Genomic DNA, 14,067 nt, shown 5'->3' with positions numbered 1-14,067 from the left:
CTCTGACAGCGTCGCCCGCTCCGCCGTCTTGCGCACGTCATCCGGATCGCTCGTCCGCCCACTCGTTAAGCTTGTACCGATCCTCCCAACATTTTCTTCCGGGCCGGAGGATGTTACTGAGTAAATAAAAAGAGCAGCGAGGATTGAAATGCACTATCCAGCGAGAAAGTATTACGTCATAATCTCTTAACCATGTAAGCCTTACGAAAAGATTAAATGCACACAAAATACGTTCTATTTGGCATAGAAAGCTCGGAAAAAGTTCGTTAAACATAATTTTCGTTGAGCCTACTAATATACTGAATCGATTGCGCTCTTTTTAGGCTTAATATTTTTATGTTTCGAAAACGTATCGGTGACCAATCTGAGCCGAAAATCGGCTCAGACAAAATACCTGCTAGCAGATACAGCTAGATTTGCCGGGCCATTTAGATGTGCTTATTGCCTTGATGTTACTTTAGATACAGTTGCTTACATCTTGTTTATGCTTCCTTATGAATTGAAAACTTCGATTCACTGATTTGTCAGGAATATTTTTGTATATATTTATATTTCCAGAATCTTTATATTTCCTTTATATCTCTTTATATTTGTATATATTTATATTTCCAGAATCTTTATATTTCCAGCAGGAAAAAGAAAATTCGCACGATACTCATTCATTGAAATTGTCACATTTGTCTGAAATATTGGCAAAAGAGAAAAAGTTACTAAAGATACGTTATTAATTCCCATCAAAGATGACAGAAAGGTGAGCAGCGTTGATCACAGCAAATTTAGTAAAAGAAAACATGCCGAAAGGAAAACACGAGTAGCCCCCTTACAGCTGGAAAATTTCTACTCTGGTCCTTCTAAATTACGAACATTATACTACTCATTGATTATACTACTTTGAATTAAACTAACCTTGATAGAATTATTTGTCCTATTTAAAACTATTAGCTGCTGGTTAAATAGGATTGAAAATGTCTTCAGGTTCTTTGTTTTCGAATCTATTGCCACATTAAACATGGCCAATCTGTTCGGTTAGTGAAATATTGGATCTACAGATCTGCAATTACAGAAATTTTAAAATTGCCATCTGTTTTCACGCCTTCTCTTGGAATTTTTGCGATGTGACAGGCTGATCAATTAACTGCTGCTATAGAAAGAGTTAAGGGATTTATACAAGAAAATAGAAGTAAAGGAATTATACGAGAAAATAGAAGGATAAATTGAGGCAATGCATTAATTGGTTTGGGCAGTTCTTGAATTTTTTATTACCAATACTGTTCTACCTGAGTTTCTTGTCTAATTGTTCAGATCCCACCTTAATGGGAGGGGGAACTGTATGCTCAGCTGGTTTTTTCCAGTCAATTTTGGCGATCGCTATATTCATCGTAGAGAGTTCTGAGTGGTATCATTAAGAAGCCCGTCCAGCGTTGAATGTAAATAAAAAGATGTTTTGACATTCGCTCTCTTCAAATTTGCTTCTTTAGACCACTTTGGTTAATTGCTCTCGAACGACGTTTGAAGCAATTATTGTAAACGCGTTTGTGTCTTCTATACAAAATTTTTTCCTGAGGCGTTTTCGCTTTTGTTCACATTACAGGTCTTCTGTTTTGAGTGATCTAAGATGCACACGTTATGAAGTAAATTTCGTTTATTAAAGGGATTGTGAGCGAACAAACATCAAAGTAGAGCTGTTAAGATGTCAGACTGCCAAGCCCGAGGTCCGGGATTAAGCCCTATTTGGGGTAGTTTTTTTGCACCTTTAAAACATTTCTAAGCTACGTCCCCTCTAAATTAAGTTGCCCCTTCCTGCCGTTTGAAAGCAATTCATCCGACGCTAGTCAGTTTATGCTTAAATTTGCTAGAAATAAAGATAAAATGCTGATACAATCTTCGTAAAGTCAGAAAAGACTGTTTTTTTGCGCTTCCTATGTGAGTGTTCTGGTTCTTGGTTTTTGATGCATTTAGTTCTTCTGCCAAATTATTTTGTAAGCATTTGAAATAAAAACCTGTTTTTAATAGATACACAGTAATAGCAAGGCTAGTTTTGGTTTCTTTGATGCTTTCTACAATCGGTTGGTATTGGTCTTTTAACATATTTACTTAACTTCATTTTATTTTTCGATAATTTTAAAACGAGAATGACTTCATTTCAAGGCTATATTATTCACAGATCTCGTTTACGAGCAAATGAAATTTGACCAGTGAACATCTGTTTTCAGAGAAGGGCTCATGGTTTTTTTTATAGCTTCGACAGTTTTTGTGAATTTTAAATGAGTTCTCGTGCTTTGCCCGCATTGTTGTCCTGTTTACCGTCTCATGGTTTGCTCTCACTAATCAAAGATCCAATTGGCTACCTTGTAAATGGCGTGTAAATAAACCCCTAGAATGCTTTTTGATATCTGTGACTTTGAATATATTTGTTTTGAGAGAATGTCTGAATTTTTGGACTTTGCCGTTTTTGTAAACTTATTTCCCTCCACTTGTAGCTTATTCTGAGTAGAGACAGGTTGGATCCTCTTCCAGTGAATTGAAAAATAATCGCTATAGGGGTTTTATGCTATAACTAAGTGCTTTTATGGCTTCGATACTGAGGTTCCACAAAAATTTGCCCATTTCTGAGGTTTCATTGTGTTGTTTTGTCACATCAGATTAATGACATGTGTCATTAGCGTTGAAAGAAGAGGAAATTGAAAATATACAAAATTTAAACTGAATAATTTTTAACGGCTTCGTCACTGTTTTCTAACAAAGTTGGTTTTGTTGTTTTTACATGTACTTTTTACATGTTACTTTTTACATGTAGTTTTTTTTGAAGCCGTTTGACATATTCTGAATAATAACAGGTCTCATTGGCTTCCTTCGAAGGCATAAATGAGCTTTGCCAATGTTTTCATTCGATGACTGATTGTTTTAATAACTTTGAAATCATACTTTTTCCTAAAAAAAAAGAAACACAGCTTGGAACTTTGCCCCTTTTTGTTCTGGTTGTTAACTTTTGACTTAGTCTCATTAAAAAAAGGTCACATCAACTTCGTTGTGAAGCAATCATTAATGAATTTATTGGTTTGATGTTTTGACTGCTCTCCTAATGGTTTTGATGCTATGTATTGGCATTGAAGTTTTTTGAGATTTTGATAACAATCTTTATTTGTGGTTCTTCTTCTTGTTTTCAATTAACCCCTTTAAAAAAGGCTACTAATTTTGAAATGAGACCCAAGAGAACAATCTTTATTTTTTGGTTGATAGCTAAGGTTTTAATTGCTTCATCACTGTTTTCATGAAATTGTTTTTGATGGTTTTGATTTTGTAGTCTTATGACTTTTTCAAACTAATGATCGCTCTCATTTGCTTCCTAAGGATTTGGAAGCCAATATCTGTTTTTAATTAAAAGTTTATTGGTTTTTGGACTTTTGAATTTAACTTAGTGGACGTTTTTGTTCCGACCCAACTTGTGGGGGGGAACTATATACTCAAATGGGTTTTTTTTTGTTCAGTCAATTTTGGCCGATCGATATATTCATAGCAGAGAAATGTGAGTGGTATCATTAAAAAGCTGGTCCAGCGTAGAATTCAAAATTCAAAATTTTTTTTTGATATTCGTTTTTTTTCGAGGAATTATCAAGGATTGAAGTTTTGTGTGAACACTGAATATTTGTTCACTTTTAGTAAGATTTTTCTACAAATTAAGAATTTTCTATAAACATAGTATTTCAAACTTAAATTTCTTGCCAAAAATGAACCAATTTCCTGTTCCTAATAGACTAAAGGCGATAAAAAAAGACTAGTTTTGGTCTCATAGGGAGCTTCAATAGCAAAACAATTTCGAAATCTATTTGAGAGCTCTTTTTTAAATAAAACTTTTCTACTTTTTTTGCTTTTTTAAGTCACCTAGAGACAGGTCACTTTTCATATCGAGTTTCCGTTAATGACAAACCTCCTTTACAGTCAAACGAAGCCCAATGAACAAAAATAATAGTATTCAAGGAATTTGGAGTCTTGTGGCATGGACTCATTGGCTAACAGTTCAATATGTTCCGTAATGAGATTTAAGTGTGCATATCTACTGCTTTGAGTGGACAGCTAATGGCTGTTAAGACTTTAAAAATAATTTTTCGAAAACTTTTTCGAATATTAACTAATCATAAACTTATTATCGTGAACTGTAAGTCAGTCTCTGTGATGACAGAACCCTCTTCCGTCCTACTGTAATCCTACTTATCTTCTAACATTTAGTAATATGACTTCAATGACACAAATTTAAATTTTTTTTGGATGTTTCCGTAATATTGGACTTATGAAATCTTATCACATTATCCTAAAATTGACAGCTCTTATTGGCTTAAAGGAGACGTTCAGTGGATCACAAATGAATTTTTCAGAGAAAAGCTTATGGTTTCAAATGGCTTCGACCTTTTCTTCTCGCACTTCTCTACTGAACTTTTTGGTTTTTGCCTGATTTTGTTGTTGTTTTCATAGTCATAAGAATTGTTGTGATGTCTTATTGATCACATATGCATTAATAACATTCCCATACTCCTATTGAAGAATAATTGAGCGCTTTTTTTGACTTCCGTTGAAATTTATTGAATTTAATGGCTGTTAAAAATTTTTTAAAAAAATTTGAAAATTTTTTTGAACATTAACCAATCTTTAAAATTTTCGTGAACTGTTAGTCAATCTCAGTATTGTTAGAACCCACTTGCTTTCTACTGAAACTAATATAAATTCCATTGGCGGTTTTATCTGCTAACTATTGATTATATAAATTCAATAACACATGAATTCAAAATTAAAAAAAAAATTTGGCTTTTTTCGTATTATTGGTTACTTTTGAACACTTATCACATTATCCAAGAACTATACACATTCTCCGAAGAATATCTTAATCCCCTTGGCATGGAAAAGACTTTAATTGGATTACAGATAAAATTTTCAGAGAAAAGCTAATGGTTTAAATGACTTCGAAATATTCTTCTCGCACTTTTCTACTGAATTTTGGTTTTCGCCTGTTGTTGTTTTCATAGTCTTCAGAATTATTGTTATCTTTTATTGATTATCTATGCATGACAAACTTCTTTTTTTTGCCACTATGTTTTTTCTGAGCGTAGTTATTGACCTCCGTTAAAAGCTTTGAGTTTAATGGCTGTTAAGACTTTACAAAAAGTTTTTCAAAATTTTCACCGATCTTAAACTTTTTTTCGTGGACTGTTAAACAGTCTTCGTAATTACAGGATCCCTATTTATTTCTATTGCAGCCAAATTTAACCTGTTAGCGTTTTAATCTTCTACCCATTAGTTTTATAACTTCAATGCCACGAGTTCTCATAATTTTTATAAAAATTTTCGGGTACTTTTTCTTATTTTTCGATCCTTTTGAAATTTTATCACATTATCCTATTATTGATAGTTCTCATTGTTTACTGGAAGACGTTAAACGGATCATAGATAAAGTTTTCAGAGAAGAGCTTATGATTTAAATGCCTTCGATACTTTCCTCTGTCATTCTTTTACTGAATTTTTGGTTTTTGCCTGTTTTTGTTGTTTTCAGTCTTACGACTTATTGTGATCTCTTATTGATTATCTATGCATGACAAACACCTTTTTCCTGCCATCAGGTTTTTTTCGTAGAGTAGTTAATGACCTCCGTTAACAGCTTTTGAGGTTAATGGCTGTTAAGACTTTAAAAATAGTTTTTCGAAATTTTTTTGGAACATTAACCAATCCTATACTTTTTTTTTCGTGAACTGTCAGTCGGTCGTAGTACTTTCGGGATCCTTTTTTATTTCTTATGCAGCCAAAATAATCTTGTTAGCGGTTTTATTCTGGTTTAGGGAAGACGTTCAACGGATCATATATAAAGTTTTCAGAGAAGAATTAATGATTTAAAGTGCTTAGACACTTTCTTCTGGCACTTTTCTACTGAGTTTTTGGTTGTTAACTGTCTTAGTTGTTGCTTTCATCTTCAATAACTTGTTTTAAGGTCTTATTGACCAATTATGAATGGCAAACAAACTTGTTGTCCCATGGAGGCATAATTTAGCGTATTTAGTGGATTGCGTTGAAAGCTAACGAAATTAATGGCGTTGATACTACGATTTTTCTCAAAAAGTTTCGTGGTTCTAATGTATTTGTTCCTATTTGATTTTTTGAAACTATATTGATAAAAAAGATGAATCCCCTTGCTGTTAAAAAATTAATTGAACATAGAAATGTTTTTAGTGAAAATTTCATTTTTTTAATGACTTCGACACTTTTCTCGCTCATTTTTTCCCCGTGAAATTGCTCTTTTTGCCTGTTTTGTTCTTTAGTTAGCCGTAAATTGCTGACAAATCTCTTAAGCTTGGAATTGAGGATTGAATTATTGAGGTTACCCGAATCAGTTAGTCAGTTTATAGCCTCTGGTCTATGATATACATTTTCAAACATTTTTCAAACTTCTCAGTTTGTTGTTCTTTTCGTCAAATGGTAACTTATTTTGGTCAATGAGAGGTCACATCCAATTTCTTGTATTCCTAAAAATAACATATCTACTGATATTATTTGTAACCCATGCTTTGTTTGTTGGACAATATGCGTTTTTGTAAACCTGTTTGAGAGGTCATTTTCGCGCTTCTTTACTTTCAGAACAATCGCGTAGTAACGGATCCCAATGGTTTACAAATGTGGCCCAAATTAACTTATTTAATCTCTCAGTATAATACCTGCAGCTAAATTAGTAGAAATAAGAATTGAATTAAAAATACATAACATTCATATAATAGCTAATGATTTTAATGGTAGCAATAGTTTGTGTTTTCGCAAATCGTTTCTATTTTTTCAAGTTTTTCTTTAGTTCGTTTGTAAGGCTTAAACTACCCAAAGACAAGGCTCTTTGGTTCTCTAGTACCTTTTCGGTAATTTATCAAGGAATATTTAGTTAAAAGCTAAATATTTTTAAGACTTTTGAAATTTCTTGGTTAAAAAAATGTTAATTAATTTTTGAATTTCGCCTAATTGATCGATCTCTTTGCTTAGTTGTGACATAGTCTCAATGAGAAGACTTTCCATCCGCTGTTTAGTTAGGAGAAATTGAATTTGAGTAGTTAAGGTTTTATCTGACTGCATTTTGACGTTTTTACTATGTGCTTTTAAATTTAGATATTCATTTTTTGCTTTTGATTTTTTTGTTTTTGTTTTTGCAAATTTTTTGGTTGTTTTTTTGTCTCGTAGTCTCTTTAAGGTCAGATCTCATTGGCGCTGTAATAAGGCATGGCATTATTTAATTCAATTAATAGATAGGTTGTGTAACGATTGTTTTAAACTCAAACATCTATTTTTGTTATTTCTTCATTTGGTTGACAATTTAGTCAAAAATATAGATGAGCTCGGGTCGGAACATCATGTGCAAACGCACATTAACGAGCCGCCTTGTTCTCAGTAAATGGTTTTATAGCTTTGATAAGACAAGTTTCTGTAAAAGTTTGCGAGTTGGAAAAAAGTAGTCTTTCGGTTGATATCTCCACATGCATGTTTCTTTGTGCCCACTATTGTAAATACCATATACATCATGTAATGGTTAAATTTTTCATAGCAAGATTTGGACCATGAAATCGTAGGATCAATTTATTTTACAAGTGTTTTTTAGAGATTTTTGTTGCTAAACTTTTTCGTTTTCCTTACGCAATTTTTCGTCTCATGATGTCGCATGAATTTCTCAAAGAAATATTCCACAGATGAAAGTTTAATTAATTATATTGTAGGATGTTGAGCTAGATCAGGCAAGAGAATTTTTGTCGCAACTGGGGAAAGTTCGGGGCTAAATTTTTTGTGGAATTTAAGGCGAGGCAAGATTGAGCAGTTAGAAAGTATTCGAAAATTCACGAGACTCTGAGCTTGTTAGAAATGGTATTAGTAAGGGCAGTCTTTCTTTGCACAAATTTTCGTTACACAAAGGCACTGGGGGTTAAACAACTGTCGTTTCGTTGTTCTTCAGCCTTAACTAGTTATTTTAGTATTTCGGGTATAGTTTGAATGTTTTTAACTCTAACCGGCAATTGATATATTTTTTGTCATGTTCGATGAAATGTCAAAATAAAATTTACCCCGAGAACTAACCGCGGACATACGAATGCAGTGGTCATGCAGCTATGTTTTACATCGTGGAGTAAATTGATGAATTCGACAGCAATTTTTGTTAAATAGGCGACATTAAGTATTCGCTGTCGTTTGGATTAACTACTAGATATTAAATTCTAAACTGCTGTAAAAAATTACTAACAGTGCACGTTATTTTTTACGATTTGTAAGATTTACTGTCTAATTAGCGTTCTTTTAATAATACTCTCTGTAATATAGCGTAACAATAATCATTTACTTAACATGAAACTGTTCTATTTGGTAATGACCATTGTTATTTTAGACTAACAAATGATTTATAGCTGTTTCTTGTAGTTTGTTGTTGCATCCTGAATTGACCAAAATCGTTTGTCATAATCTTAGCGGCAGTCACATCTAAGTGAAACTGTTGCTATGGCTGGCAAGAAGGCAATCGATTTGGTACTGTATGGAGCTACTGGTTTTACAGGAAAGCTAGCGTGTGACTATCTGGCAAGCAAACCGACTTCATTTTCGAGTTCTTTCAAATGGGCGATTGCTGGCAGGTTAGTAAAACAGGTCTGCAATGAGTTTGTGTTGAACAAAGAGTTGAACTTACTTCTTTGCAAGAGGGTAATCTTATATCAACAACTTGAAGGTGCTCCAAAAACGCTAAAATTTACCTAATTGACATTATCGTCATAATATTAGAGCTTAAAGTCAAATTTTTTACAAGCTAAAATTTATTCTGGAAAACTCGGTTTTGATTCATGTTGGATTTCGAGTTATGATACAGTAAATAATATTAATAATGAATCTAAATTTGGTTTCTGTGTAATCTCAGCGGAGCAGCATTGAGCAATAGTGTCCTGTTCTCAGCTCCCTTTTATCCTTTTATTTCCCCTCCCTCCCCCCTTTATGAGCAGCAATGCTCCTTTTGGCGTATGGCCACGTTTTTTGCTCCAGAAATTTACCCTCATTGCAGCCAAGATTGGTCAGCCTATGGTCAACCGGTTAGCTATGGTTAAGTGATTGCTCATAATCAAAGAGCATCAAAGAGGCAGGGAATTAAACGAGCACTCAGTGGCCTGTTAATCACACACCTTGCCTCTTCGGCGACTACGCCTTAGTTCTGCGGTTAGGCAGTGATTATAATCTTCAGAGCCGCAAACAATTCACATTCTTTCCCAGGAAGTATTGTCCGCAGACTGGAAAGGAGGAGTGAAATATAAGAACTACGAAGGGAAACTCAACTACGCTATAAGATGTTATAGTTTAGATTTCCGTTAAATCGATTTTCAGATCTCCAGATCTACATTCCGTTTTTACAGATCTCTCAAGAGCCAACGATTAGGAACATTTTCTGAGCTGAATCGGAAAATTTTGAAAGGAAAATTTGGGTTCGCCGTTCTTGTTCATTTTTTTACTGCTAGCTACCACTGTTTTAGATTGATTAATCCCTCTCGAACGAAGTTCGAATCAATTACTGTAAATCTGTGTCTGTTGATAAAAAGTTTTTGCTACCGTTTTTACGCTTCTCAGAATTTCGCTCTTGATTGACTTTTTCACGCTTGATATCTTGATTTTTGCGTAATCGGAATTGATCTCACTCTGAAATTAAGTATGTCGCTAACATAAAGACGGATTTAGGCGGCAAAGCTGGTTTCGGTTTGTGGGTAAGATCTCGGACAAGCATTCGTGATGTTAAACACCCCTGGAAGTTGTTTTTTTGCACCCATAAATTTTTACAATCTACACTCTAAACTGAAATGCCCCACCTCTTGTTCGATAGCAGTTCATCCGACATTAGTTGGTGCATGTTTTTGAACTCGACCACGATAGCCCCTTATCGGAGAAGCTTTTTGTTCCAAGACTTTTAACTCAAAAACTTCAAAAATAACTTAAACAAATCGGAAACCATTCAAAGTGAGCAATCAAATTTCAACTCGGTAATCCCTGCTTAGTGTTGAAAACTGTCTATAATGATAGCTTGTTTAGAAAATCGCGATTCAATTTTTGTCTCAATCTGGCCTTTTGAATTTTAACAGTTTATTTTTTTCCAGAAAATATCGAAGTTTTTTCATAAGATTAACTATAGTAATGATGAAAAGAGAAGTTGGTAAAAGGCACTAGATGCGAGAAAACGTTCTTCGCATGCATCTACAATACTGTTATTTATTGTACATAGAATTATGAGCTTGACGATAAATTCAATCTTCAGAATGTAAAATTGGTAACAAATTGTTTTTTGTCCTGTGGCAAAAAGTGCAGCAAAGGTGGACCGATAGCCTTAAGAAAGTTATGTTGCTGACTTTTATCACTAAGAAAACACAAGTATAATTATTTAGAACATAAGATTAATAGAAATCCGTTTGGGAAAATTTTGAAATTCCGGTAACCATTGAACTTTAATAAATTTTTGGGACTTTTTTCTGGGTCGCTAGCATGTTATTTAAGGCCGCTGGAATGTATATTTCCTATTCTTTCTTAAGAAGATGTGTTAAAGTATAGTAATTTTAACTGTTAAGTTCAATGAAGACATCCAGCTCCGATGATTTTTGAATAAAAAAAGTATTGGCTCGTTTTTATTCTTAGTCAAGAAGAATTTCTTGGAACCTCTCTTCGAGAAAAGGCTAGACTTCTGTCACTGTCAGCAAGTCATTGTGGTGCTTGGTTATCTGCTCCTTCAAAAGCTCCACTTGGATTATGCTCACAGTTTATCAATTTAAAGTTTATCAGTTTATCAATAGCAGGTTTAAAATACAGATTAGGTGTCCCTTTTTACCATGCGGAGAGAATGTGCTTTCTGTGCTTTTTAACATCCATAATGACCACACAGTTGCTTACTATGTTTAAGGAGGGCAAAAACATATGCAACTGCTGTTGTTGATGCCTCTGCTTTGGAGGTCCTGGATTGGTAAACTAAAACGTATTCAAGAAAACACTAAAACGTTCAAGAAAAAGACTTGGTCGATCTGTTCCCAACGTTGCAATTAAAGGTACTTCTACGACGCTGACAAGAAACCCGTGAACTTCTAGTTGTTTTCTTATAGGTCCCTGGTAAAGCATTAATATATTTTATCAACAATAAGAGGGAACAAGCATTTATGATTTCAACAAAAAACTTGATCTAACCCAGTGAGATTCAAAACGGATGCGGTATGTTTTTCAATTCCAGATCACAGGAAATATGGAGATAGCAAGTTGCTTTATTGCATTATCAAAAAAATTGAATGTAATCAACTTTATTTTGAAACTGTTTTTTTATAGCCGCACAACGATAGCTGGGGCTATTATTGGCCTTCTCTTGGTTTTTTTACGACTCGAAGAGGAGTATTGGTTTTCTTAAGGTTTTTTTTAACCGGAAGTACTATTCGTTCAGACGCTGTTTTAACCTCAAAGCGAAAGTGAGTAAAATTGCCACGTGAATTAATTTTTTCTGAGCGAGAGAAGTTTTTTGATCATGCGCTGCGTTTAGTGAATGACTTTTTGACTTTGAAAAGTAGTTTTTGACTGAATGGCACATGTAGATAACCGTTTTTAGCCGTTTTTTGTCTAAGTGGCCTAGTTTTTTGCTTGTAATTTGTTTTTTAGAAATAATTTTTATTCGATGCTATATTGAAATATAGACCACGTAAATTGATGCCGCAGTGTTTTGCAGAGCCTGAAAAGGCATTTCAAGTTTAAAATTGGCACATATTCCTTGATTGTTTAGTTCATTTTTGGCTTTTTTCTATTAATTTCTTAATTTTGGATCTTTCTGCCGTCTTCTTGTCAAAAATCAGTTAATGCGGCAATTCCCCTTTGATAATTCATATACTCAATGCCTCTTTCTACCCTTAAATTGTACATATGCTAATCCGATTTAGGTAGTATTTTTTCTGATTTTCAGTTGTTTGTTTGTATTTTGGTTTTAGTTACTCGAAATAGTCTTTTTGTGCAACATGAGGGACTTTAATTTCGTTTCAATAAAAATTCAATCAGTTTTTGGCGTTAAGTTTTTGAAAAGCAGTTAAAATTATTTTCATAAATGCGGTCTTAAATTTTTTTGACCTTTTTTTCAAAATGTTTCAATGTTTCGTAGGTTTGAATTCTGCTTTTTTTTGTTCTGTTCAGGAGGATAGATCTTTGTCTCGGATGACTCGTTGTCTTTTCTATGTCTCGAATGCTGAACAATGGAAAGCATTCGTTTTTGATTTAATTTGATTTTTAATTTTCAATAATCAAGAATAAGTCTTTTTGTTACTGTGTTCCTTACATTGTGTCCGTATTCTTCACATTCTAGTTTGTATCATTCTAGGGTTGTCATGGCAAATACTTTTATATTCGTTTTATTGATTTTTTCAGTTTCTAGAAAATTGAATGATTTCGGCCTTTTTTAGATTTTCGCCATTTCTTTGGTTTGCATTTGGTTTCATTCAACATAAGGCAGTACTGAGAGTTTGCTAGAAGGCCTTTTGCAAAATTCCACTTATTAGTATTTTGCCATTTTCTTCGGGCCTTGGTTTTTTTTAGCCGACTTTTTGCCTTTGAATTTTATTCTGTTGTTTTGTCTTTTCTATGATTAATTTAGTGTTTGAAGTATGAAATCATGCTCTAGAGCATACATACAAGAAGGAATAAGTATATGTTGTTTTTGTTTTAATTGTATTGATTAGAAACGTTTTTGTAGTCGTTCCCTGTTTCCTTAATTTGAGCATTCTTTTCTGAAAAATTTAACTTAGTTTCTAAGATAATTATCTGCCGTTCGCTTTCGCAATATTTTTGAGATTAGAATCATGAATTATTTGAGGGCAATTCATAGCCCTGTCAGCTTTTTCAGACTATCAGTGTTTTGACGATCCTAATTATTTCGGACTTTTTTAACGTTACCAAACGTTTTCAATAAAAAATTTTGCTGCACTTTGTTTCTCTTGGTTGACCGGGTTTAAAGTTTCACCAATTTTTAGATCAGAACTGGGGAGGTAATGAGTTAATGGTTTAATACAAAAGGCAATGGGTTCAGTTGCAATTTCGGTTTTTTTGTGAAGTTTTGACGCTTGGAGTCGATTCCGGAGTTCTTCCCGCTATGTTTTTATTGCGTCGTCGCTATGTTTTTATTTCGTCGTCGCGATTTTTATTACGAGCATATGACGTCACAACCACTTCAAATCTGCTATTTGTTCATTCGTTCCTGCAATTTCAACTAAAGTGCGTGTGTGACGTCATTTTTTGCTCTTAGTGGAGCGAGTTTTTTTGTTCATATGCGTGATTTAATTTTTGGTCACACTTGACATACCTCACTCACAAAAATGACTTCCTCACTTTGAAATTGACTTTTATTTACTTTGATTCAAAGAGATAAGGTCAAATGGGTGTGTGTAACTCTAAATGAAGGTTATTAGAGAGCAGCTAATAGAGGCAGCAATAACTTATACAGATTTTTAATCAAAATATAACAGATCAGCCTTCAATGAAAAGACAAATTTTTTTGGTCTGTCTTTTACTGTTTTTTTGAGACTGCAGATCTACGAAGCTATTGCGGCTATTTTCTGGCAATCGGCCAGCTATGTTCAGAAATTTTGATTCACTAATCAAAATGCTTGTCTTTAATTGACCTGTCTTTGGAAACCAAGTTGAATAATTGAATTTATTTCAGTTTTCCAATTTCAAATGAGATCGCTGAAATTAGTGAAATTTAGTTTTTTTTAATGAAAATTGATCTATGCTATCCAGAATCGGCTATGTTTTTCTCTTCGAGTTTGTAATTCTTTTTCTACACAGATTTTCTTCAACGAGAAATTGTTATTCAGAATTTTTGGGGGCTTCGAGCTTTATGCCAGCCCTATTTTTTATCAAAGCAATTTTACCAAGTGATGAAAAAATTGATATCCTCGGAAAGCCGTTGAAAAACTGAATTGTTTTTGTTGGAGAGGTATTTCTAATTTTTATTTTTTTGGTGGAAATAAAGAGGCTCAAAGGTTTTAAATTTTTGACTTGCTTTTAAAGGCTTCAGGTCTC

General features: G+C 33.6%; 1 protein-coding gene across 2 annotated transcripts in view; it reads left to right on the top strand.

Moving 5' to 3' along the window:
* Positions 1 to 14,067, top strand: part of LOC142338498 (putative trans-acting enoyl reductase Rv2449c) — a 51,564-nt gene that overhangs the window by 5,533 nt on the left and 31,964 nt on the right. For both annotated transcript variants that reach the window (XR_012758986.1, XM_075388280.1), the window contains exon 2: positions 8,394 to 8,633. Coding sequence is in view for 1 of the 2 variants with exons in the window: in XM_075388280.1 (XP_075244395.1) it covers positions 8,503 to 8,633 (131 nt within the window). In the remaining variant the exon portion in view is untranslated. The remainder of the gene's footprint in view (positions 1 to 8,393; positions 8,634 to 14,067) is intronic.

This window comes from Convolutriloba macropyga, chromosome 4 (assembly GCF_964194025.1).
Source record: "Convolutriloba macropyga chromosome 4, txConMacr16.3, whole genome shotgun sequence".
Taxonomy (NCBI): domain Eukaryota; kingdom Metazoa; phylum Xenacoelomorpha; order Acoela; family Convolutidae; genus Convolutriloba; species Convolutriloba macropyga.
The sequence above is the reverse complement of the archived record's forward strand: the minus strand, read 5'-3'. Positions and strand labels throughout refer to the sequence as shown.